This window comes from Falco cherrug, chromosome 7 (assembly GCF_023634085.1).
Source record: "Falco cherrug isolate bFalChe1 chromosome 7, bFalChe1.pri, whole genome shotgun sequence".
NCBI classification, from domain to species: Eukaryota; Metazoa; Chordata; class Aves; order Falconiformes; family Falconidae; genus Falco; species Falco cherrug.
The window spans coordinates 62756840-62783144 of record NC_073703.1 but is presented as its reverse complement, the minus strand read 5'-3'; the positions used below and the strand labels follow the sequence as shown (position 1 = coordinate 62783144).

Sequence of the window (26305 nt, the reverse complement as noted above, 5' to 3'; positions counted from 1 at the left end):
TTAATGATCCAGAACTCCCTTTTATCTAGGCAGGGTCATGTTTCCTGATGCCCATTAATTATAGTGAAAATTCTCTTATCCAAATGTACTAAACCTCCCCTATTGCCAACAAACAACTAAGGCTTTGCTGAATTAGAGTTCTAAAAAAAATCCCAGAAAACTACTGCTTTAGAACCAAAGAAAAATATTGTCATTTTAAGTGTCCAACATAGAAGAAAGGTCACTCTGCATAAAGTGCCAGTAAGACATCTTGCCCACGCACACTCTACTCTGAGTAAATGGTCTACTAAAGATGCAGGTGAACTCTAAGATAAGAGTCTCCAATGCACTCCCTGGAGAACCCTTTTTTAATAAGTTGGGTTTTTTTGTTATATCTTTGCTCTGAACTTAAGCTTCATTCTAGTTGTTATTAAAACAGAAGCAATGAAGGTTTCTAAAGAAGAAAATAACAAATTTCTTCTGGCATTTGTGCTAGGTCTTCTAAAGCACTACATAAAAATTACTGCGGTAATAAGTGCTGCTCTGCCTGAAGCGTATTTCAAGACATTCTGAAGTTAGCTGCACTTGTGTGATTCAAAGTGCAATACTTCAAGGTGTGCATTCTCCCTATCTTTATCACTTGCAGTACTCAGCGCAGATAAGGCACTACACATTTCAGTGTACTGTAATGGGTCTAACAAAATCATATTCACAACACTCCAATGATATTGGGTACTTAATTGTGCTTCTGACGAGGAGTCTTTCTGCATGCAGCCTGGCCAGAAATGCACTGTATTTTACCATGCAAAACGTACAAGGAAAGAAATGGGATGGAAAACAGACAGATGATAATTTATACACATGAAAGGATTATATTTACGGGAAAGACCAGACAATATTTGATGACTGTTCAGTTATCATTAGCTCCTTTTTATCTTCTAAGTCATGGCACACTATTCCTTCTTTTTCCATACAAGAGGTTTTTTTCATCTTCTGTACTTAATATTGCTCAACAGTTACCAGCCACTCTTTCTGTGTTTGACTCATGCAAATTCATCCTCTCAGCCTCTCTTCTGCCTCCTATACTGTGCAGAGAAACCTGCAACTGTCCTTGCCACTTTGCAGAATCTCTGACAGCTAGCACACTGCAATTTCAATGCTGAAAGCACAACACACATGGAAGACACTAATCAATTGAGCCACACGCATGAAGAATGTCTCTCTGCATATCACGTAGATTCTTCTGCATACACATCAGTGCAATATCCAGGTCTTCTTTCTTTCCTAGGTAAACAGCACTTCTTATTGCTAAAAGAGGGAAGGAGAGGAAGAACAGGCTCACAGTATCTCTAGTTGAGGCATGTAAAAGCAGAAACAGACTTCCATATGACAAATATGGTTTATTCTGCCTCTACTACAGCCTTGGAAGAAGGGCTTCAGATTTTCTTTAGAGTGTTTATAGCTACAATGGGTGTATTCTGGAGGAAGGGGAGCAGCACCTTTACAGTTAGTTGGTTTTTGACCCAGATAGAGCATGAGATGAGAAATCTTTACAACACCACATCACTCTCAATGCTTTCTTTATCCCTTCATCTTTGTGCATGTGTGTATGTGTGTTAAAATCACACAATAGTAATTCCAGACAAAACAGTCCTTGTGATTACTATTACAAAACCAAACCCACAAAAAAGTATATTAAAATCATTACATAACTAGAAAAAACTTACTGCTCAAAATAGTCTACAAATACACGGTGAGGAATAGGAGTTTCATTTCTAGGAAGTTAGCAAAAAAAGATGATTCATTTTACTTAACCTATGCAAATGACTGTACATTGCCTCAATTACAATGAATGCAAAAAGGATGGTGACAATAAATGTCGTAACTTTACAAATGGAAGTAAATATTAAAAAATATTTCTAGAGAGGCTTTATTTCCTGAATATTATTCACTACACAGCAGAGGAACTAAAAAATATTTTTGTAAGCAATACATTGGCATATACACATCATGACCATGACAATACAAGGAAAGCTATGGCCAGATTCTTAACTGTAAACACCATGCATTCATGCAAGACCAATGCATGCACAAACACACAATGCAATTAAGACAATTGTCAATGCATAAGCTTATCACATGAACACGCGTCTGACCAGCTATATATACTTAACTTGTTCATTAGGTTTGTATATCTGTTTTCTATTTTTCCTGAAGCGAGCAAGACTGGAAAACAACAGCTCACCCCCAGATAAAACACTAACTTTTAAAATTTCCCTGCACAAGCTGATTCTGCAGTTCTGTTCCAATCTACATTATCACATCTCTTTAAAGCTAGAGTCTCCTCTGAACTACAGCTTCCAGATAAACAATTTTAAAAGTATTTTTTATAAGCCACACGAACATTCTTTTCAAGAATAATGAATTACAGTGAAAGCATCTATATGAATCATAACTAAGAGCTGACATCAAATTCTTACAGGTGAAAGTGGTTCATTGACTTATATTTCAATACGTGCTTCAATTAGTGGTTTACAAATATATGTATATTTATTTCTATGCTTGAAAAGTATAATAACCACCTTTTAAGGAAGCAAACCACTTTGCCATTAAAAATAATCAATCTACTACCTTGTTTTAGGAAATTCCAGAAAATAATTATACAATGGCTTTTCATTTTGGAGTCAGTAAAATTATAATTTTGTTGTCAAAACAGACCAAACAGTATTTGATATTCTAAGACTTCATCTAATTTCTGTGCTGTCCTTAAAAATCATAGATGCTATGAAATATGACACAAGCAAAAATATCACAGTAGTGAAAGACTATACAATACAGAACCAATAGCTGCACCCATTTAAACACAGTACATAGTATAAGTCAAATGAGACACAAATTTAACTCCAGTATTTGCCCACCCACCACTTTGCTATCTTGCAAACTCTTTTGAAAAATTGACATTAAGTTCTGAATGTACATGTAAGTATGAAAAGCACCCAGTTTCAGGTTCCCTCTTGTGTTTTCACAGTATAAATGTTTGTGCAGTTTTTGTCATGCATGTAAACCCTGTTAAAGTAACACCTCCACCCAGATGCAACGTGCTTCCTCCACCACCACCACCGCGATACAAAGATATGTGCCTATTTGCCAACACAACTTTATTTTTATAATGGACTGCCATCCTAGGCTTTCTAGCTTGGATCCTGAATATTTTTCATTTGGAAGTCAGAAAGTCTTCGCTGGCCTGATGCCAATGCTCCTGACACATTCTCTCAAGTATTCTTAGAGAGAAATGAAAAAAGTCACTGTCTTCCTACTAAAAACTAGGTATTGTGGAGATACATAGTATATTTAAATTAGACACAAACCTGAAATACTAAGCCTTGTGCACTGACTGTTCTTTAACTCTTCCTAATATACCAGAACAGGGACAAATGTCTTCACTCCACACAGTGAAATTATGTTCCAAACAAACGGAAAGTTAAAAAGAAAATCTTAACTATCAAACACTTCAGATATACTCTTCTTAAACACTACCTTTCTTTCAAGTATTTTACTTCATAACATTAACAGGTTACATATTATCCCACATAACTGCCATAAACCTATCACTTCTCTGTACCTAATATTTTTGCTGTTTTTTTAAAAAAATTCTCATTGCTTGACTGAATTTTCATCTAGTCAGCTGAATTTAATCTCAGATGTGTTTTATCATCCTTATTTTTTGGCAAATAATTTAATGTCCAATATTTCAGTATGTTATAAAAACATTAATAAATCATTATAGGGTTATTCTAAAACCAGCTTTTAAACTTCCAGGTTACAAGCAAGGAACAACTAGACGCAGAACAGTACCAGTCGCAAAAAGGAAAGATAGCACAGATGACAAAGCAAGCAGAACACAACATGGTACACATTTCAACACAGACATTTAAACAGAAAATTAAAAGTTGCTTTGATTTAGTAGTTCAGTGAGAAAATGCATCAGAATGTCTACAAAGGAAACATATCAAACATTATCTTTCTGTAATTTATCTATTATCTCTATGATAAGAAAATGTAAATGAATTGTTAATGCCCCAAAAAATTCCTCACACAAACCAGTATGATGAGATGAGATTTATTCGTAATCCCTGTTTTTAACTTCCCAAGGATTGTGAGACTTACTAATGACTGATCTAAAAAAAAAAAAAAAAAGTAACAATTTTACTTTTGTCTATATAACAACTTATATTGGACATAAAAATATGTAAGTGTTAGCTTGGAAGAAAGAGTGTTCTGAACAGCAGAAAATATTAACCCAATGCATCAGAAAAATACACATGAAACAGTAACTACCCAGTTTTTAAAGTATCTGTGAGCAGCAGCAGAACGCCATTTCTAGCAATTAGACAGAAAATATTTCTCAGAGAATCAGTTTATGGTATTCACTTGCCTACTTGGGACAAGTTAACCTTTTGAACCATTCTTAGGGTATGCTGACCCCTAAAGGTCTATAAATACTAGATCTGATTAAGCCATTACACATTTAAAACATAAATTGTCAGAATACAATTCCCCATTAAGTTACTCTATCATGAGTAATTATGTTTTCAGAGTATATGATTCAAAAACATTAACTTCACTCAGTTACACCTCAAAATTCCATGAATCAAAAGGGGTCTACAAGTAGTTTATCTTGTACAATAATAAACAAATTCTTTTACATATGTAAGAAATGTATTATCTGCAAGATGGAGTACTACTACTTTCTTATAAACAATAGACTCTTCATGAGAAACTTGACATTTAGTAACTTTTGAGAAAGAATACATAGTACAAAATTCTAAAAAAGGCAATATACAAGATGCTATCAGTCTCTGATATAGGAGACATCTTTGATGTTGACACCTATTCACTATTTTTTTAACCTATACAGAGACACTGGAAAAACATCCACCCTTTAGTGATGTACTGAAGGTCTCCTTCCTGTGTCTTTCCCTTTCTTCAGTGTGCACATTATTATCTAGCCACAAGCCACTTTCTGACAAATCTCTTCTGTAAAGTCAGTCAGTCACATAATACGCTCTTAAACTTAGTGCTTTTTGTGCCCCCCCCTCCTTTTTTTTTTTAAAGTTTCTGCCATGAGACATAAATGAATGAATCTGAGCGCAAAATTTTGGTCATCTAAATACAAAAGGATCTTTCCATCCTGATGGAGATGGAAACTCCATGTACCCTGGAAGTTTCAAGTTAACCAAGTCCCCCTCTACCTCCCATCTTACTCTACGATCTGTACTCAGTTGAGGTAATAATGAGAAATACATTAATACTAGTAAATGGCTTAATGCTACTAGCCAGGTGTGAATAGCCAAGAAAGTTCTTTAAGACAGCTTCAGATTTGTTGTTAACCCATTAAGAAAATAAGGTTGGAAAGTAAAGTGCAATGTTCAGACTAAGAATTTAAATAAGACTTCTCAAAGTTATATACAAAAAAAATCTAAATAACACTAACAAGAAAAGTAAAGCTGATAATTTACATTCCTGTAGCTGCTCTCCCGTTACCCCAAATATTTTTAAAAGACAGTGTGTGGTTGTGGGTTTGTGTTTTTCTTTTTTTTTTTTTTTTCTTTTCTTCCAAAGTCAGTCATATATCGGCAAGAACAAATACATTCCAGTCACTGCCTAGCACTGGTACAACACCTGAGGTTCCTTATTAATATCTTAAAAGTCCTTACCTTTTGACCAGTTCTCCATTTGTTCTTCTGAACTCGTTTGATCTGGCACCGAGTCCAGTTTTTGCTTGAAGATTTCAGAGCTAAAATAAAGCAAATTCTGGATAAATAAACTTGAAACAATGTATTATAACACACCTATACTCTGCCTTCAGTCGACACAAAATTTACAGTACAAATGATTTTAAAATATTTATAATGGCACAATAAAGTCTGTGTATTTTAACAGTCAGTGCTAAATTATATTTCTCAGTAAAATATTTTTTCTTCACACATCTAATTTGTATAATGGTTTGGTTCAGCTTTCTCTCGCATGTAATGCCTTAATGGAAAAATTTATTAATTTGTTGTCTTATTCTAGAGTCTGCTCTTGGAAGTACATGCTACTGAGAACAGCCCAAATCATACTGAGTGGTCCCACTGCAGGCAATGAGACTTCTCCCTTTGGCAATTATTACAGAAGGTGGTATGCACTTTACATCACAACATTCTTTCTCTTGCTTTATTTTCCTGGATAAAATACAGGTAAAGTGGCCCATGACCACTCCAATCTGCCCGTTTTTCTAAACAGCTAAATAATCCATCCTATTATTTGCATACATATTGCTTCAGACTATACGGTTAATTACACAGTATTTAATATAATCAAAGACCTTCAAGAAAAAACCCTCAATACCCAAAAATAAGACCTAAAGTAATATGTTTATCTGGTAATGTTTTGAGTGTTAAAACATACGCTCTCTCCTTAAAAAAAATCAGCTATACACTATATCTCAAGGAAATCTAAATAAATTTGTAATCTTGCTGATAAAGTAAGATGTTATTACTTACTCAAGCATCTCTTTCAAATGTGCTTTAAAAGGACATTTTTTCATCTTTAACTACATAGCAGGAAAACCATACAAAATAAGCACAATTATATTTTATTTAAAGATACAACATGTGCCTTGAAGAGGCAATGGCTGGATCATGAAAATATGCAGACTTTACATTGTGTTGATAAATGTAAGAGTTAAAAAACCCACCATCACCAAAACACTCAAACAACACATTTTAAAATTCAATTAATAAAAATTATATCGAAGACCTATGTTCTAACTAACAAAGCAACAGAATAAATGCTTTTCCTATAAACACCATAAAAGCAGATGTTTTCATTTTTATCTTTGAGATTATTAAAAAAAAAGTATAATAATTGTGCAAACACTTAAGATTTGACACTAACATTCACATTAAGCGTTCAGGAATTATTTATATTTGTTGTTAATTATAAAGGTGCATGATAAAAAAAAAGTGTGTGATTTGATGTGCTTAGGTCTTAACAAAAAATAACAACTTCACCTCATATCACAGAACACAGAGTTCCTTACAAGAATCCCTCAAATGAAGCTGCACGCTTCTTTTTCAATTCTGTGTAACTGTGTTGATTTGGAGTTGGCAATCTTTTCCTAAGTTCCTCATTTACTTTTGGATTAGCTGAAAATATAGAAGGTTATTAATATCAAGAAATAGGTTTCTGTCAATGAAGCCATTTCCCTACATATTGCACAAAAAGGTTCATAATAATTGCAGTATTTTAATAAGATATTCATATAGCAAGACATGAAGAAAATATGGTATTTAATAACCTCTGGAGTATTTTAAAACATGTCTTAGGGCCTTAATGTGCCTAGTAATATACTATTTAAAACCATAATTTTATCCCTCCACAATATACAGTCATTCTTCCTCGCCATTTACCCAGCTAATGAATGCCAGCAATTAGTAAAATGTAATCCCATTGCACAATCATTTTAATGCTTTTAGCACTCAGAAAAGTAAACACCAAATTAATACTGCTCAAGCCATATCAGATCCTAGTTGGAAGCAAGCAATTATAGTTCAGCTCCTCAGGTGTAATTAAATGATTGGAATGATTTAGTTCCATAAATGCAAGTTAATTCATAAGCAAGCAACAAATATACTGGGAGTAATTACAAGAAACATTGACAGTCTAAGCAGGGCATGTGCCTTCATGTACCTGATGTAGGAAAATGCTGCCCTCTGCTGGAAATGATAGATGATGGCACCGGAATAATTGGAGACAGAAGTCAAGAGGCTCATTTAACGACTTTGTCTTCATAGGTGAAATATGTTCGGCTAATTAATAGGCATTTTCTGGTTTACACATACAAAAACATTGTTGATATCAGATTAAGGCAACCTATCGATCAAAGTCAAACAGGAGGACCTTTTGGGCCTGCCTAGGATTTGCAGTATACCTTCCCTGTTATTAGAATTAAAAATGTCAGTAAACAGAACAACAAAATATCCATATATTAAGTATGTACATCTGTTGTTCCGAACACAACAGGTGCAACAGGTATCTAACTTATGCACAACACTTACATATCACTCAAGATGTACCCTTACAGTAGGTGTTTCAAACACAAGGTATTTTTAGAACCAAAACCGACCGAACCATGATTATTCAGATAGAGTTAAACCTTGCCACATCAACAACAAGTAGAAGCTAGCCATGAATGTTTTCCCAGGAGGAATCATTGGAAAAATCAAATACAATCGTTTTAAAGCTTTTCTTTACTTTCATTTGAAGACAATCTGTTAATAATCTATCTGTCTAATGATAAGAAGAAATTAAAGCTGGAGACTAAAATAAAGCATACTGATAGACCAAGACAAAATACGAATATTCAAAATGGAACTGTAACCCAGAACCTAGAATTAATTTTAAATCTACAGTTAATTTCCTTATTCACTATCTATTTATTCAACCTGTGTTAGTGTTAAGACTTCTACTTGAACATCATGCAAAGAAAGCTAAAAAAAAAAAGTGTCCTTATCTGTTGAATATAATATGCAATAGTAATTCACACTAAATATTTAAATGCCAAACCACCTACAAATATGAATATAAATCAACCAGTATCTTCCTACTAACAAAAGAAATTCCAGATCTACTTAACTGGCCCTTCACAGAAGTAACAAATGCTTCCCAGTGCTGCATACAGCAGCATGGGAGAAAAATCACATGCTGTGGTCAGTATATGACTATTTTCCACGCAGAAACTGACTGTAAGAAAGCTCAATTCAAAAGCACCTGATCACTGTAAAAGCCTGAAGATGTTCTTTACCAATAGCACTTTGCCATCAAAATATTTCTTTGTTCCAGATCTTGGTATATTGCAAAACAAACCCAAGCTGTACACAAATACCTTCACTGTTACTTTACCTACTGTGGAAATGAAATAAGTTATTTTAAGAAGTCATATTATTAAAAGTTTAAAATGTACAGCACATTTGCTTTGCCCTTTGATGTCACAGTCCTATTTTTCTATTCAAATCTTGTACACTGTAAGTTAATTGCTTTTGGAAACTACTTATTATTCATGTAAAAATTAATGTGCCAATGCGTTTAAATCCTTTTAAATGACCATTCATGCATCTTTCTTCTTTAAGTACCAATGAAATCTGTCAAAGATATCAATGCAAGATGGTCTTAGAGAAAGTTCTAATAAAGATTTTTTCTGCTAACATAAGATTTTCATTTTGGTCAACTTTACTTAAATTCCATTAATTTTTTAAGCTGCTTGTAATAAATTCACAAGTAAAAAATTTTAGGCTCCATAGTCTGTCATTTGTGTTCCAGCTGACTTTATGAATATTAATAACAGTGTTATCCTGATTAAATAGGCTTCATATAAAATCCCTGTGAATCCTATAGCTCAGACATCTCATTTTTCCAACTCTTTATGAATTTGGATTCAGACATTAAACTGGAAAAAAACCTTAAAAAACAGATTCAATGGTACATTCGTGTACTCTTAGGCAAAAAATTAGATGTTCTAATGATTCAAATAATTAAAATTTATAGGACCACATATTGAGATTTCAGGCTTTTTGTAAACATGCAACATATTTTAACTCTAATGAAAGCGTCAACACTTCACAGAACAAAGGATTAAGAACCTATTACAAAATAATAATAATAATGTTTGTCCTTATCCTTACCTTAAAGAACAAACGATATGATCTTAACTCTTCATATATGAAGTGCTGATTTGCAGAAGTATTTCCTAAAAAGAAAGAAATTAGTGGATGCTTAATTACATAAGCATGCATATGAAATACATGAACCTTCTAGTTTAGCATGGGTGCCCAGTGAAAAACAGCATTAACTTTTAATCGGTTTATACCTCAGCTAAACCAATCTTTTTCTAGAGAATGTCATATCAAAGCACACAGGAAATTTTAACATTATCCTATACGACACATGCAGTCACAGTTTCAAACTATCAACTTCTTTGCATGCTTATATGCTTGAACTATTTACATCTATGACAGATAAAAATGGAAAACTAAGCTCACTGCACTGCCTTCAGTTGTGTTTATATGTAGTGCTAACTAAAATTACTATTTCCTCATTCATTCCGGGATATGTTCTGCAAAGGTGGCCATCAAAATATTCTGCCTTCCAGTACTTTGAAATATGAATGGATTTTAGGAGGGGAAAAAAAAAAATCCTAAACAAAATAATGGCTTATTCATAAGGATGGCATTCCAGAATTACTCAACACAAACACTTAATAGGAATTAAACAAAATCAAGAGGTATATAAAAAAAACCATATATCTGCAAGGTAGGAAGTATTCAGTGCTTTACTTGTGCAGTTCTGAATAGCTTTTATTACAGCTTTGGTTGTATTTCCACATTCAGAAGAAAAAAACATCTGGAGTCTCTGCAGAATGTGTTATAGAAGGGTGCACCCCACAACACCACAAACTTCCAACCATCTGAACAGTGATGTTGACCCAGGGTGTTTGGATTAGTGACAGCCTGCTGTAGCTGCCAGTGCTTTCCCTCCCTGGGCAGGAGACTGGGAAGTCCATCTTCTAAGCTGCAGTTCAGTTACTGACTCTCCCTCCTCGGGAATGGAAAGGGCTATTGAGACCCTTCCACATGGAGCCCGATGACTGCAAACCCCTGCCCATGGGTCTCGCTTCGATAGGTTTTGAAGACAACTACTGAGTCGTGGCCTCAGCCACTGTGACAGGAGGCAAATGCTTGCTGGTGTCGACCAAATTCACCTCTTCTTCACAAAACTGTCTTGGAACAGTTTTTCCCCACAAGGAGGGCTACCCTCCCTGCCCTGCTCTGCTGGAACAAGAGACCAGTTCCCACCACCCCTCAGCACAGCACCAAGCCAGTCTTTGTCCCCCTAAATGATGCAGTTGGCAGTTGCCATTCACAGTGCAGGGATGGAGCTATGTAAGGCAGGGAACACCGTAACTTTATGCATAGGGAAATAAAGAATAATTTTAGTATTATTTTCATAAGATTAATTAGATTACAGGATCTCCTAAAATATCCTGAAATGTTTTGCCTTAGGGCAAGCTAAATTAAAAAACCCCTACTTTCTGGAAGCATTTCCCTAGGGAACAGACAGTTGTCTTAGGCTAGGTGGATGTCAAGTTTTGATGCAATGATACATTCCACAAGTGTCACATTCCTCTCTACCTAAAGAAACTTTATAGCAAATCAGAATGCTAAGGTAACGCAAAATAACTTAAAATTAGCTTTGAGCGGTCATTAAAATGCTAGTCAAAGAATAACTGAAATAGCCGCTTCTTGTATTTGTCAAATGTGGAATAACACACATCCGTTGAATATTGAAAGTTGTGAAATGAAATATATTTTGATATCTGATTACAGAGGTACTTATTGTAGTCTATTACTTTTATATGCTTTTAAATACAAGTAGATCATGCAAAATATTCTGTTTCTTGTTAAAAGAATGTAAAACATAGGCAAATGGATTTACGCCATAAGTGGATGAATGCAGCATTAGTACTTCAAATTTAAAACTCCAGCACTGCTATAAAGACTTCAAGATTTTGCTTTATAGAAAATACTGCATTATCTGGAAGCTTGATAAAAACATGTTCCCAGAGCTCAGTCATGTTCAAACTTTCTTATTCTCATCAAAGAACTTGCATCTGATTCTTTTAATGATAGCATATACTACGGCAAAAAGTGTTCATTCTCTATGACATGTTTTTGACAAAGGCAAGAAAGGAGGCATAAAAACGCAGTTTCAACTTGTTCACAATATGTTTTACCTATATCTGAATTAAATTGAATTGGATAAAGGACATGTACTTCTCTATTTTTTCTCCCTAATTTCTGCTATTAGTTCAGCGTCCCCAAGGCTCAATTTTCTCTTTACATTTACCAAGAAGTGTTTTATGTGCATATTAGATCACCGACTGCCCCTACCTCTTCTCCCCTCTTTTATTCTCTCTCCCTCACTAAAAACCAAGATAATGATCTTCCTTTGTATTTTATTTAGTAAACAATCTTCAGCCTGCTCTGTTCTCTTCTTCTCCAGTTTTTAGCTGTCTTTTGTCCTCCATTCTTTTCTTTTGCCTTAGTTTGTCTTTTCTTTGACAATACATGCCTTTTCCTTCTCTCCCTGCCTGGCACCTCTTTGAAATGTAAAGAAAACCACAGAGGATCTCGTCAAAGGCTGTTTCCTTTTTTTCCAGCTTTTCTCATCTTGGTGTGCATTCTGTGAAGCAGCTTTCCTGTCACACCGCTATTAACATTATTTTCATTCTAATAATGAAACTATGATATGCTTTGGTCAAGTGTGGAATGGCCAATTCATTTAGCCATTTTTGTTTACAGCTTTGTTCTAAACACTTCTGGTCTTATAAACTCAAGTATTACATTTCATGTAGGCAGCCAGATCTCTGTTTCTAACCAGTTTACAACCAGATCATGATTTTCATAGCCTTTAAGGATAAGGATAAATATGTATATTTTAAACTAGCTGTTGTCTTATCCAGAGCCAAAAGAACGTTTCATAGAATATTTTAGTAGAATCGGCACTACATGGCAGTGAGGGATACCTTCAAATTACACTCAATTGACAGGATCATAGCCATCAGACAAAGGGAAGTGATTAATCCCCTCTATCTGGCACTTGTGAGACCACATCTGAAGTGCTGTATCCAATCTGACCCTCTCATGGATATCCTGAAGCAAGTCCACCAGAATGTCATCAAGACGATTAGGGGTCTGCAGCACATTAATTATGAAGAATCGAGAGGAGAGTTGAGTTGGTTTTAAGGAAAGAAGAATAAAGGGGGATTTTATTGGGTCTTAGCTGCCTTGTGAGCAAATATAGAGAAGACAAGAGACAGATTCTTCTCTTGGAAACAAGTTGTAACACAGAAAAAATTAAGAGTTCTGGGTAAGAGATTTTTCACAGTGAGGAAGGTCACTGGAACAAGTTGCTCAGAGGTTACAGAATCTCCATTGCTGGAGATGTGCAAAACTCATCTGGATATAGCAACCTGATCTAACTGTGGAGATGGCCCCATTCTGAGCAGAGGTGTAAATTGGATGATATTCACAGGTCACTTCCTGCATACTTACTATTCTAAGGATTGCAAAACAACATCACCAGAACTAGCATTCCTACAATACACTAAACACTGGGTTGTTCTCTGCTTTACAAGGTAGGGCAGTAGAGCAGGCGGCCGGGGCCGGGGGGGATCAACAAAAAAACATCAGTGAGGCATAGCCAAGGATGACTTATGTGGTAAGACAGGCAGAATGCCAACAGGGTGGAAACGGTGCAACAGCAGCATCAGCACACCTTTTTGAGCACTACTTGCCTTGAGCACCCCATTTTTTCCAGTTTGCAGCATGACTGGATGATGTGACATCGGGCCAAATGTCAAATGCTGGTTTGCACACCATCCTTCAGTAAACCAAAACCGGACCACTGATACAGATATCTCGCCAGCCTTTCTGAAAGCATTTGTCTCAGGCCCCACAAAATCCATCTCCTTCCAAAACTTAAGAAAAAGTTGCTGTGATGAAAGAGCTCCAAAGCTAACGATGGAAACTATTCAAGAAACATTCGAGTCTACAGTGCTTATGTTTGTAAAATTCATTGTATAGTGTATTCAGTATCTTGAAATTCCCAAATCGTAATTTTTTTTATCACAAAAATTGCTAGCCTAGATTTTACCATAAAAGCACAAATAAAGTCACAGAACATTATATGCCCATAAAAATGAGAAGCAGTAACTTGGTGCCAGATTCATAAACCATTAGTATAAGTAACAGCATTAAGCAGAAATTATATTTCTTCTGCCAAAAGCATTCCAATTTAACTGTTTGGCTGCCTTCACAGAAAGAAAGAAGATCAAAACAGGGACTTAGTGAGGAAAAGGAGGCAATGAACCGCAAGGAAGCGGAAAACCTCAGTTTATCCAGCCAACTCACATTCCTGAAAGTACCTTCAAATAGTGCCATTTTCCCTGACAGCAAATGCACTAAAAAAGAAAAGCATAAAGGCTACAAACAGTGTGGATATTGGAGCCTGATGAAGAACTACCATGAGCACTGAACATGCAGAGGCCTGTCAGAAATGTGCCCACCTTTCAAGATCCAGTCCTGTGTGTGGGGACTGAGGGGCCTGTCGGTCTCTCACAGGGAAATAGAGCTGCACCCTGTTTGTATCTGTCAGGCTGTTTTGAACAGCATGAAAACACAAATGCACCTCCGCTGCTGTCATAAACCAACATATCCAATGCACTGGTTCTACTCCAAATTATTTATTCACTCAAATTCAGCAGCTGAAGAGAATCATATCACCTGGAGTTTCACAAGCTAAAAAGAGCAGAGAGATAAAACACTGACTCCAGATCAGCCAGATTTGTTCTTTATAAAAGAATTAACTAGGCTGTCATTTGCTTAAATGACTATCTGAAAAGAAAGGTATCCTTCAACTAAAAGCATAATTGCTCCCTAAACTATGCCTGTACGGAGTAAGAACATTGGAACATACAGTATTGCTCAGACATATGTTCTGAGGCATTAAACATATAGTCTCTCCTCAACTTCTGATTATTTTTTTTTATAAGTCTAGCAACTAAATGCAGTACAGAGTGTGTTTGTTGACTGTGAGTAGTAACTTCATTCCTGTAAGCGAGAAGTGGGGGGAATTACAGAGGAATGGCACACTTCAGGACATGTGTCCAAAGAGTGTCCAAGCTGGTGAAGGGTCTAGAGAACAAGTCCTGTTGAGGAGCAGCTGATGGAACTGGGGTTGTGTAGCCTGGAGAAAAGGAGGCTGAGGGGAGACCTTATCGCTCTCTACAACTACCTGAAAGGAGGTTGTAGCGAGGTGGCTGTTAGTCTCTTCTCCCAAGTAAGAAGTGACAGGACAAGAGGAAATGGCTTCAAGTTATGCCAGGGGAGGTTTAAATTGGACATTACAAAAAATTTCTTCACCAAAAGGGTGGTCAGGCATTGGACCAGGCTGCCCAGCATAGTGGTTGAGTCACCATCCCTGGACATATTTAAAAGACGTGTAGTTGTGGCACTGAGGGACAGGGATGGTTTAGTGGTGGACTTGGCAGTCCTGGGTTAACAGTTGCAATCAATGACCTTAAAGGTCTTTTCCAACCTAAATGATTCTATGAGTCTGTTTGTTACATTTTAATAACATTTCAGAGCATCTTCAGCACCTATGCACTAGCTGTGCATCTTACAGCATGTTTAACATGTATAATATATAACATGCCCTATCATGTGCTGTTGCTTATTTAGGTATGATTAGCAGGCTAGTGCTTTTAGGAACATAATCCAGATGCTTCCCTGAAATTCATTGCAATATCAAAGAAAACTGAAAGCTAGGCAAAATTTAAAATAGCAAGCTACACATCCAGAAATGGTCTTGGACCATCAGACAAGAATCAGATATTCTGAGGCAGGCCAGAACTCAATGAGAACCAGAAACAAGACAATGGAATGAAGTCTGTTGAGAATATCCAGAATTTAAATGGAAGCTAAAAATTTAAGAAGCTAAACCTGCAAACATTCAGCACCATGGAGTTGCACAGCTTCCTGGTCTTGCACCAACAAAGGACTGTACAAGATTAAAGGGGAGTCACCACTGACTCCAAATTAGTGCCAGGCAGCTGGAAAGAAAAACTACAAACAAACAAAAACAAAAAAGGCAAAAAGGAGGCATTAGCTAAAGTTACAGAAGTTTAGATCATCAGTCACATTATCACAAACATTTCTGACAGTGGATTGATGTCTCTGCCAAATTTTAAGAAAGCACTGCAAAACTCGACAACATACCAGCTTCCCAAAGAAACTGTTGCAGTATTTTTGTTTACATCAGGGAAAACAGAAATATTTATCCTTTAACCCACCTTTGGAAAATATTCAAAACCTTCTTGCAGCTGAAACTTACCAAAAAAAGTCACCTTCACCCAGTAGGAAGGAAATGCCTATTGCAGAAAAAAAGATAATTATCTGAGATGTTGGAAGTTACAATGGAAAACTCAAAAGACAAGAAGTCTTCCAATGAGAGGTGCAGGACAACTCTAAGCCCAGGCAGAACTGTCAGATCATCCATAATGAAAGCTCTCTCATTTCTATTCTTGTGCAACCAACAAAATAGTGCAGCTTTTTTTTTTTTTAAATATGCGCTTGAATACACAGAACATCCTTATTCCTCAATTTCGTCATCATTTATAATGATATACAACACAGGGAATAAAGCAGCTGGACAGGCTTACTTTTTAAAAAACATTTCTTTACTAGGTTTTGAAGAAAGGTCATTTTAAACTCTTAGTAAGCACATTACTCAGCCAAAACCACAGAAGCCTTAAAGAATTCCTCTGAGAACATAAACTACAAAGAGGTTCATATAAGTTGAGGGTTACACAACTGACAGAAATAGTTCTTATTGGGGGGTTCTGAGCCTTAAAAACAGAGTCTTTCCACACAGACAAATTGGGGCGTGTGGAAATTCTGGAAAAATTCAAGACCTAGGATTATCTAGCCAGTTTCAGCAAAATTATTTTCTTCAGGTTTTTGTAAAAAGAAACAGATGGATGTTCTCCTCTTTCTTGCAACCTCATCATAAATTCATATTATCTTGCTTTCATTGTTCCTTGATTCATCAAGCTACATTCATTTTTTCATTGCCAAAACACTTGACACCAGAGGTGAAAAGAAGAAATTATGTGAGGTTGCAGAGAGCTGGGACAGCAGCTGAATCTTGGCCCATACCAGTTATTCCTGGACAGAGCAAAGGAGCTCTAAATCCACTTACTAGATGAAGGAGGAAAAATACTTCCTTAGCACTTCTGAAACCTAGGCTTATTTTGATGACTGATTTCTCCTGCACATAATCATGCTGAACAGTTTGAGCTTGCTTACCAGATGTTGCATTGCTTGGCATCACTAAAAAAAAAAAAAAAAATAATCAAGAAAACAAGACTTTATAGCTACAGAAGTATAGATAAAACACAAGGGAACAACTCTGAAGACTTTCTCAGACATTGTGAAGCTGTAAGACTTGTAGACTCGGAGCTTTACCTCTCCTTTCGTGTTGAGGGAGCAACCTGACAAAGTCAGGTATGTGCACTAGGGTGGCTTCCGTGCCTAATCACAGCACTAGAAATAACTCCTAAATAGCTTCCTAATTCACAGTCAAACCGGGAGGAAAGGAGGGAGAAGGTCTTCTGAATGAAGACAACTCTGCTTCAATGTTGTGCTTTCATGACTCTCTCCTGTCAACAGCAAATCTTAACGTGTTCAGACTTTAATGTAAAAAAAGGCATAATTTTTCAACAAAGTTATGCCACTTCGACACTGTTTTTACAGTGATCTTCAATATTCTTCTTTTAATTTCTTCAAGACTTTAAAGCTACAACATCTAATCAATTATTTTAGTCTGTAAAAACTTATGCCAGTGAAGTCACAGGCCTCTTGTGTTCTTATCTAAAGGATGTACTTCACTGTACTTAGTTCTTTAGCTGGATTGTGCATCTGCTGAGCACAACAGCTTGGGAAAAGAGGTACTATGGAAAGGTTTCGGTTTTCACCATAACTTAACTTTTCACAATATGCTGTTCCTGCCTGAAAAAGAGTTAAGTAAGTTCAATTTACTCATCACACTGAACTTCACTAAGGTGTAAGATTATTTTTGGTTTTATCACAGATAAAAAAACTCACTAAAAGAAAAAAGCTGAAAAAGGTAGTTTAGTACTTACAAGGTTTTCCACAGTGCTTTCAGGACAGGTTGAAAAAAAAGAGACCTACTCTCAGACATCCTCAATAGACACCTCCCTAAAAACCTGTTTCTCAAGACATTTGAGAAGTCCGGAGACCCTATAACTAGCAAACTCATTCTCCAATATTTTTTTTTCTTTAAATCAGATGAGATACAGGTTTGTTTCAAAACATTTTGGATAATATTAGATGTTCTTTATGAACTTCTTTACAACTGGATTTTAACATTAGTCTGAACGAATTTCTATAGTAGCTGGAATAAAATTTTTCTTTTATTTACAGCATTACATTCCTATATTCCTAAACAGTGACACTTTTATATAGAATTGTATTACACAGGATTACAGTTTTTTTTTAAAAAAAGGTCCATCACTGGTTTGTTTGTGTTATACGTTTAAGAGCTGCAGATGCACAAACAACTCAATTTCCCTTATCTCTGTAACGACCTGAATGGCTGTATTACTGGAAAGTATAATATGTAATACTAAATTGGTTCTCAATAAAGTATCTGGTTTGTTTTTTGTCTTTTTTTTGGTAACTTTTAAGATAAATTTGGAAGTATATGTTACACCAAATAGAAAAGCTACTGGGCAGATACAACTGGAGGGGAACCTCAGTATGATAGCAGCATAAGCTATTTTTAGTAAGTTTTCTCTCACAAGTGCAAGACAGTGAATGTTTGCCAAAAGAATTTTACATCCAGGAGAGTTTTTGAAATATGAAAGATACAAGATACTTTTAAACTATGAAGAGAATTATAATTTTTGCCTAATATTTAGTAACCTTCAGATCCTGTAATTCCACTTCAGATCCTAGAAAAACATTCTGGAGACAAATATTAGTCTACCACTGGATAGTGAAGAGGAGGAACAGAATTATATTTCAAGGGGAAACTGTTTTAATTAGTTACCTTGTACACCTGGACAGCAGTCACCTTCAGTAGTGTGAGAAAGTGTTACACCCCACAACTGTCTTCATTCTTGCTACCATCAAATTCTGACTCAAAGCAAGAAACTGAAGCTCGCTCCCAAGCTGTATCACACTACATTTACGCTACTGTAGTGCAGAAAACTAACTTAAATGCCCTTAAATTGTTGACTACACATCCCAGGATAACAGTCTCTTGATACATCTATTGCATCCTAATCCATAGCATTCATGACAAAGGAATCCTTCATAGGCGCTCCTTTCTTTTATACTGTTGGGGTGCCACAAACGAACTAGTGGACTGGGTCCACTAGTGCCCTTTCACAGCTGTATTGCATCAGAAATGGCCTCATTATGACCCTGAAAGAAATCACATCGTATCAAAACCCAGAAGATTACTCTGTTCTCACAGGGAGCGGTATTTCCATATCCGTCTTTCTGCAGTCTGATCTTTACCGTTCAGAAAGAAAGCCTGGTCACATGAGAGGCAGACCTTGGCCCTCTCATCACCAGCCCAGCAAAGGAAAGCTGCTGAGCTACTGCCTGTGCAGAAGCTTACCAGGCGCTATAGTAGAACTTCATACTTGTCAAACCATTTGGTACACAAACCCCTGTACCTTAAGGCCTACCTGACAAACCAAAGATCAAATCCTGGCCCTGCTGCAGTGGTCTTTGCTTTGCTGAAGCAGAACAAGTTACAAGCTAAAACAAAACCCCACTTGTAATCCCAGTGCTTACCTAGAAGAGCTGTTCAGTGACACCAGAGCAACACCCTAGGGCTGCTGAGTCCACTACTCATTGCTGCCGCTCTCTGACATGATCTAACTCAGGTAACAGTGGCTAATTACTGACCTCAGTAACACTGGTACTTTGACCGAAGCCCAGAAAACCTGGAGTCTGTAACAAGCAACAGCTGTAGAACTCACTGTTTCTGTATAATAAAGGCAGCTGATAAGGGCATGTTTTGGAAGCCAACACTTCTGAAAGATGTCCAGCTTGACAAAATACCTGTCAGGTCTATTAACACTTTTTGTGAAGCAGATGCCATGTAAAGAAGCCTATTTCTTATCACCCTAGGACTCAAAGGCTCCAATACACTACATATGGAAAAACCTGTCACTGCTTGTTACAGCTTAAATATTTGTGGTGAGATGAGTGCTAGTCATTTCACTTAGCTACCTACAGGTTTCAATTTTCAGCCTGCAATTTGGTTACTTAGATGTTGTCTTCTTTAGCTCAGACTGGCATAGGCAGTCAGCTGAGGTACCTGAGACTGAGCCACCACCTTACAGGTCAAAATAATCAATGGCATGTGTTCTCTGTGAGGACCTAGAACTCGTATTTTTGTCCTGCCAAAAGTGAAAAAATTGTTAAATTTCCTTCTCTTCAAGACACAACAGAGATCCAACTGTAGATAAAAATCAGCCTTCCTGACAGAAGATGCTCCTGATATGAAGCAATTTATTACATAAATCTATTCTTAAATCATGGGCTCCATCATCTACGTAGCACTTGGATCCCACCACCTACATCTGCAGCACATGCGAAGCCTTTTGAACAGGACCAATCTAATTTCTTAAATGTTATTGCAACAACAGTCCCATTCTCAATCTCTCCTTAACAAAGACATGTCAATTTGGCTACAGGTAATATACGGGAGGCTGCTGAGAGCAGTAATACCTCTTCCCTCCTTTGAAAATGAAAAATACCGAAAGCTCTAACATTATCATGCAAGTAAAGAATGAATAGTAAGAAAGATGGTGCTTATCGGTTTCATTTTATTCACTTAGTATTTTCCACAGTAATGTATTTTGCAGGTGAAGGGGTTTCCATTTACTGACCTTGGCATTCATCAGGACCATACTGTGATTTATATTGAGAATTGCAATCTGATCTTTAATTTTTTATCTTTATCTGATCTTATAAATAAATGTAAAATACATAAAACAATTATCCTAGTGTAAAATTGAATTTTATCTTTCTGTAACCAGCTTTTGTCTATGCTACATATTTCTATGTTTGAATACAATTCAAAATTAATAATAGGCATAATTTATTTCCTGGGTTTTCATTATCTTGACATTTTAACAATTTTTTTATATATATATACTCAGGCTTTAATTTTATCTAGGGCTTCAACCCCACAGCTCCTTTTTAGACATGTACAATGTTTCTTTCAGAATATCCATTCAAGCAATAAGGCTGCTAGAAGAGCATATTGGCCATTTAGCAGACAAAAAAAAAGTATAAAGAAATAACATGATTTTATAATGAAGAAACCCAGCAGATTAGGACAGAAAACGTAGCACTGCATGTAAATGACAGACAACCACATATTAGAAGAAATCACAAGTTACAGTGAAGAATTAAGAGTTCTGAAGTTGGTGGCTATGAAAAATTCACAATACAGTTTAGATTTTCTTTGTTAATATTTTTTTTAATCACTGAAAAAGATAACCAAGTAAGTCTTTTCAAAGGGCAGGCACAACTTTATATTGAATACCACAGCATTACTAGTTTAATACAGAGACTGATCTAACCTGGCCAGGAGCCTTTCAGTGGTTCATGAAAAATCACTTTACTGAGCAATTTTTTTTGGCTTAAATTATACAAATGCACCAACCTAATTGTTTCCTTTCTTAGCACAATTAATTAATATCATTTCAACTAACCATTCCCAATGTTTTACCACCTTAGACATATATATGTTGACTTCAATGAAAGTTAGCTGTGTCTCAAGTTTTCAGTACTGCACAGGCTCAGGTATACTTGGTATACAAGTGCTACACTTTACATGGAAGCTTTCTTTTAAGAAAAGCAAAAGGCTCAGAATTACAGAAGGTCATGCAAGAAAAAATGAAGGGAAAAAAAAAAAATCACAAGAAAAATTTCCTTTCTCCAGTATGGCAGATGTGCAACAAAAGCAAGGAGCCCAATTCAGCCACGCTACTTGTACACAAACGTACAAGGTAAAGCATGACAAAATATCATAAAGATATTTCGATAAATATGAAGAACAGCACAGCTATATGGGCTGACAGCAAAATTGCCACTTTCTATACAAGGCAAGCGGAAATCCACAACCACGGCCACTCTGCACAAAGCCAGACTGGCCACACCAGTGCCGCGTGAGCACCGGCAGTGGGATTCCTTCATGCGTGCAGCAAACGAAGCTGCTCACTGGGCCTTTGTGATTAGAGGAGGAATGTCATAACCACGGTGGTCTAGACTGCTACAGTAAAAACAACACATCCCAAAATGAGTGGCCCTTGGTCTGAAGTGGCTGTGGTCAGGATGGGGCATGTTTAGGATGTAGTCCCTTGAATACCTTGTGAGAAATGCATGTGGTGAAAATAAGAGGAAAGAACACTGTAGTTAACTGAAGAAAAGGTTAAAGAAAATAAACAATATTTTTGCAGCTTAGCATTTATTTGTGAACTGCTGGTACAACTCTATGCTTGACAGAAAAGCTATGAGGCTTTTGGTAGCTTGACAAGACAATCTACAAGCTTGAATGAAATGTTCAGCTTAAGGAATTAGAATAAATCTGATGACTGATGTGCTACTGAATGTGACAGACTGTCATCTGTTTTAAACAGGATCTCTGTAGGATGTACTGAAAGCAATTTTTTTCCCATTACCTTAAACATTCTAAGACTTTTTCCAATGGATTCTGGCTGATTGATTAAGACAAAAGATATTCTCAAACTCTTGCCATTTCAATAAAACAATGAAATAGCCATTTGGCTTGCTTGCATGATTAATTCATGCTGACACTGTAGTTGGGTGATTAATTTACATCCAGTACAAAAAACATTATAATAAAAACAATTACTCTTACTTCCCAAATTAATTATAAAATTATAAGATACAAACAATAAGTCATTAAAGCAGCTTATCTAAGCCCTATTCATATATAAAAATATAAAATTGTTTACCTGTTATCAAAGCAATTAAATACATTGTTGAGTCAGGAAAACATTCTAGTAGTATCTTTTTTCACATTATCAGCATATTCTATACAAAAATAGGTACAAGCATTCTTCAATAGCTTTTTAAAAATCAAGAAAACCTGATCAAAAGTCCTACAGTGAAACGGTGCTGCAAGAGATAGCTAGGGATTGATTAAAACCCACAAGCTCTAGTTTTAATCTGGCAAAATTCTTAGAAATCTTAACACATTATTTTAAATATATACACAGACACATAAACGATGTAAAATAAGATAAAAATCTTTGAAGGGGAATTCAGGCTATTTTAAAACACATACAAGCACCAAAACCTTTGGCAATATCTAGGCCCAGTTGGGAATATCCTTGCTCCATCTGACTGTAAATAGTTCCTGTGGGGATTACTGAGGTGCTTTATCGTCTCCTTAACCTAGCGATAATGACTCAAATCCGTCCTACAAAACAGAAAATAGGGAAAGAAGGATTTTGTGACATCCACCTGTATGGAATCTCTGTCTCAGATACAGAGAACAGGCAAAACTGCTCGTTGGTGGATTGAAGAACAGTAATGTCAATTTGAACCACACTGCATTTAGAAAGCTGAACAGAGAAGCCAGCATGACTCGCCAGCTTGTACAACCCACTTCCAAAGGGGAATAAGAATCAAACCATCACCAAAGTCATTCAACTTTCAGAAAAGGCTACATGTCACAGACACACATCATGTAAATGTTTTAGCTATCATGTAAATTTCCCTCTTGGTTGATTTATGTTCAACTAAAATTTCATACCACATTTCTAAGAATAGAACAACCCACATTGGTCTAATACTGACATTTATGAGCTGAACAATTTGCCTTGCTAGTTTCCCTTACTGCTATAAAAGAGTACCACAATCAGCAGTAATTGGCCCAGCTGGAAACCTGTTTCTAGGCATGGGTCAGATTGCAAGTATATACATGTATATTTTACCGCCAGAACACAGAATTAGCATTTTGAATGATTCTTTGCATTGGAGCTAGGGAGATTATGTGTCCAAATGAATGATAAACTCAGAATTTTAAACCTTTGCCCAGTCCTGCTGCTAAGATGCAAATTTAAGCCATAAAAAGTTCAAAAATCTTAGTCAAAGTAGTTTTGCTTGTAAGACTACAGCTGTCTAGTCTCTGATCTCCCCCCCATTCGCACTCAGAAACCACTCAGACCTCAGAAGACCAATGGACCTTTCTCAATCAGTTACTGTGTTACAGCCAATCCATACAGAAGATCACAATCGATACAGAAGATCACAAGCATCTGCACAACCTGATGATTTGTTCTGTGTTTGGCAGGAGTTCTTTAAATGACTCAGTTCCCACAATCTCCTTCCACAAGCAATGTAACCTGTTAACAAAAACCACTATAGTAGTGACCAAATCTCATGCTATAGGCAACTATCAATAGGCCTTTGAGGTACGCTATATAGCCAGGAGAAAAATCTATTACTTCTGCTTATATCAGAATTAGGAATTAATCTGCTTCACTTACCACCTGAGATCTTTTGGATCAAGAAAAATGGAACCAGAGCCTAGAAGCTGTGACTCTTCTCAAAGCTTTTCACAATTGCTAGCTCTACATTTCTATCATCTTCCCTGGGTGAAAAACATCAGACCTCACTACAACCTCTGCTATTCACCAAGTGTTGTACTTCCCTGCTAAATGTTTCAGGCACTACATAAAATCTCTCAAAAGAATCAGGTGCTGAAGAGGTGGCCTCCAGTTTCTTCAGGGCAACTGCCAAATTCAACTGATATATCCAGCACAGAAAAACATTTGTTATCAGTCATCTTTTTACGATCTCCATGCACTGGCAGGTGCAAGACTTAGTGCTTCTGTGTTTTGTTTTTTAAAAACTTTTTAAGGCCAAGTTTAATGAAGGCTCGCCTTTTTTCCCTATCTTTTAATGACCAGTAAACCCACTCTGTTAATTCTACCACTCATTTTACGTTTTGTACAAGATTATTAAGCTCCTCTTTTGCATCTAAGGGTAAACATTCATTGGAACATAATTTCCTGGACATTTTGTCTTTACAGCTCTCCCTGTATTTCATTGAAAGCTTTACTGTCAAACTTTTCCTGCAAAAGCCCCTTCCTCTCAGAAGAAAACATTCCTTTAACAAGAACATGAGCTAAAACTTTGTAACCATTCCCTTGAGCAGGGAAAAATCTCGTTTTAATAAACATTCAAGTCAAATATTTATGTTCTTCTACAGATTCCTTTTTGTGCTAATATCACTGTCTCTGGTAGGAACTAAATAAAAAGTCAAAGAACACAAAAACATGACCACTCTAACAATGCCTCAAAATAAAAGGGCACAATCATTCTCAAGCAAACCAAAGATGGCTTAAGATACATTGTTAATGCCAAACCTACACACTGAACGAAACTCCATTCATATGTGAAAAGTCATAGTAGTGACCAAATGCTGCATGTAAGTCAGATTTCTTCAAAGTTGTTAAAAAAGTTAAAAATTTGACACTTACTGAAGTAGGTGATATTTATATAAATTTTTATGTTCCTCCCTCAAAAATTTAAGATGTATATCCAGCTAAGCTTCTAACATCAATGCATGTTTCTATGAATTTACAAAATGCTTTTTGTAACGTATTCTAGAATAAAATAAGGTATTTTTACTATTGAAAAACATGCTTCTACTTGTTCTGGGTCTGGTTTGGATGGAGTTAACTTTCTTTAAAACATCCTACATGGTACTGTGTTTTGGATTTTGGCTAAAACAGTGCTGATAATACACCAGTATTCTGAATACAGCTAACAGCGCTTGCACAGCATCAAGGCTTTTGCTTCCCACCAGCTCTGTCACTCCACCAAGTAGCCTGGCAGTGGGCAAGAAGTTGGGAGGGGACAAAGGTGACCCAAAAGGCCAAAGGGATATTCCATACCATCTAACATCACACTTAGCAATAGAAACATGAGTAAAACAAGAAAAGGGTATGTGGTTTGTCTTCCAAAGCAGCTGTTGCTCAGAGACTAGCTGGGCATTGGAATGCTTGTGGGTGGGAGGTGGTGACTATGTGCATAATTTGTTTTTTGATTTGTTTTTCCTTTCTTCTTTTTCTTTTGATTATTAAATTGTCTTTGTCTTGAACTGTGAGTTTTCTCATTTCCCCTCTCCCTAGCCTCTCTCCATCCTGCTGTGGGTGGTAGTGAGCCAGCAGCTGAGCGGGTGCTGAGCTGCTGGCCTGGGTCAACCCACCACACGACTGTTTTTCTTTTCTCCATCCAAAGCACAACCATGTTCATAGTTGTGGTTTGTGTTTGTTTTTCTAAATGCACTGAAACAGTAACAAGGTGGAATACTGTCTAGAGCTCCCTCTCCAAAGTGCAACAAATACTTGAGTTTGAATGATTGGAATGCGGTACTGCAGTTTGCTGTGTGCCATTTAAAGAAAATCTGTAATTTCATTTTTGCAAACCATAAGCAAAAGAGTCTACTTACCATTAAAACAAATAAAGCAAACCAAATTATAAGATTCGAGCAGAATTCTAAATCAATCATTTATTTCTGACAAACGCTTTCACAATCACACTTTTAACCCCATTCCCTGACATCTGAATGCCAGTTCCAC

General features: G+C 36.4%; 1 protein-coding gene across 13 annotated transcripts in view; it reads right to left on the bottom strand.

The window, feature by feature from the left end:
• MIPOL1 (mirror-image polydactyly 1) overlaps window positions 1-26305 on the bottom strand; it is a 197363-nt gene that overhangs the window by 154902 nt on the left and 16156 nt on the right. For 2 of the 13 annotated variants that reach the window (XM_055716711.1, XM_055716708.1), the window contains exons 2-4: window positions 9705-9769; window positions 7714-7959; window positions 5697-5776 (exon numbers count right to left, since the gene is read on the bottom strand). In XM_055716711.1, the coding sequence (XP_055572686.1) occupies window positions 5697-5776; window positions 7714-7796 (163 nt within the window). In that variant the 5' untranslated portion in view covers window positions 7797-7959; window positions 9705-9769. Of the gene's footprint in view, window positions 1-5696; window positions 5777-6524; window positions 6584-7034; window positions 7170-7713; window positions 7960-9704; window positions 9770-15972; window positions 16010-26305 lie in introns of those variants that run through there. The other 11 variants (XM_055716720.1, XM_055716718.1, XM_055716714.1 and 8 more) reach the window with 10 other exon arrangements.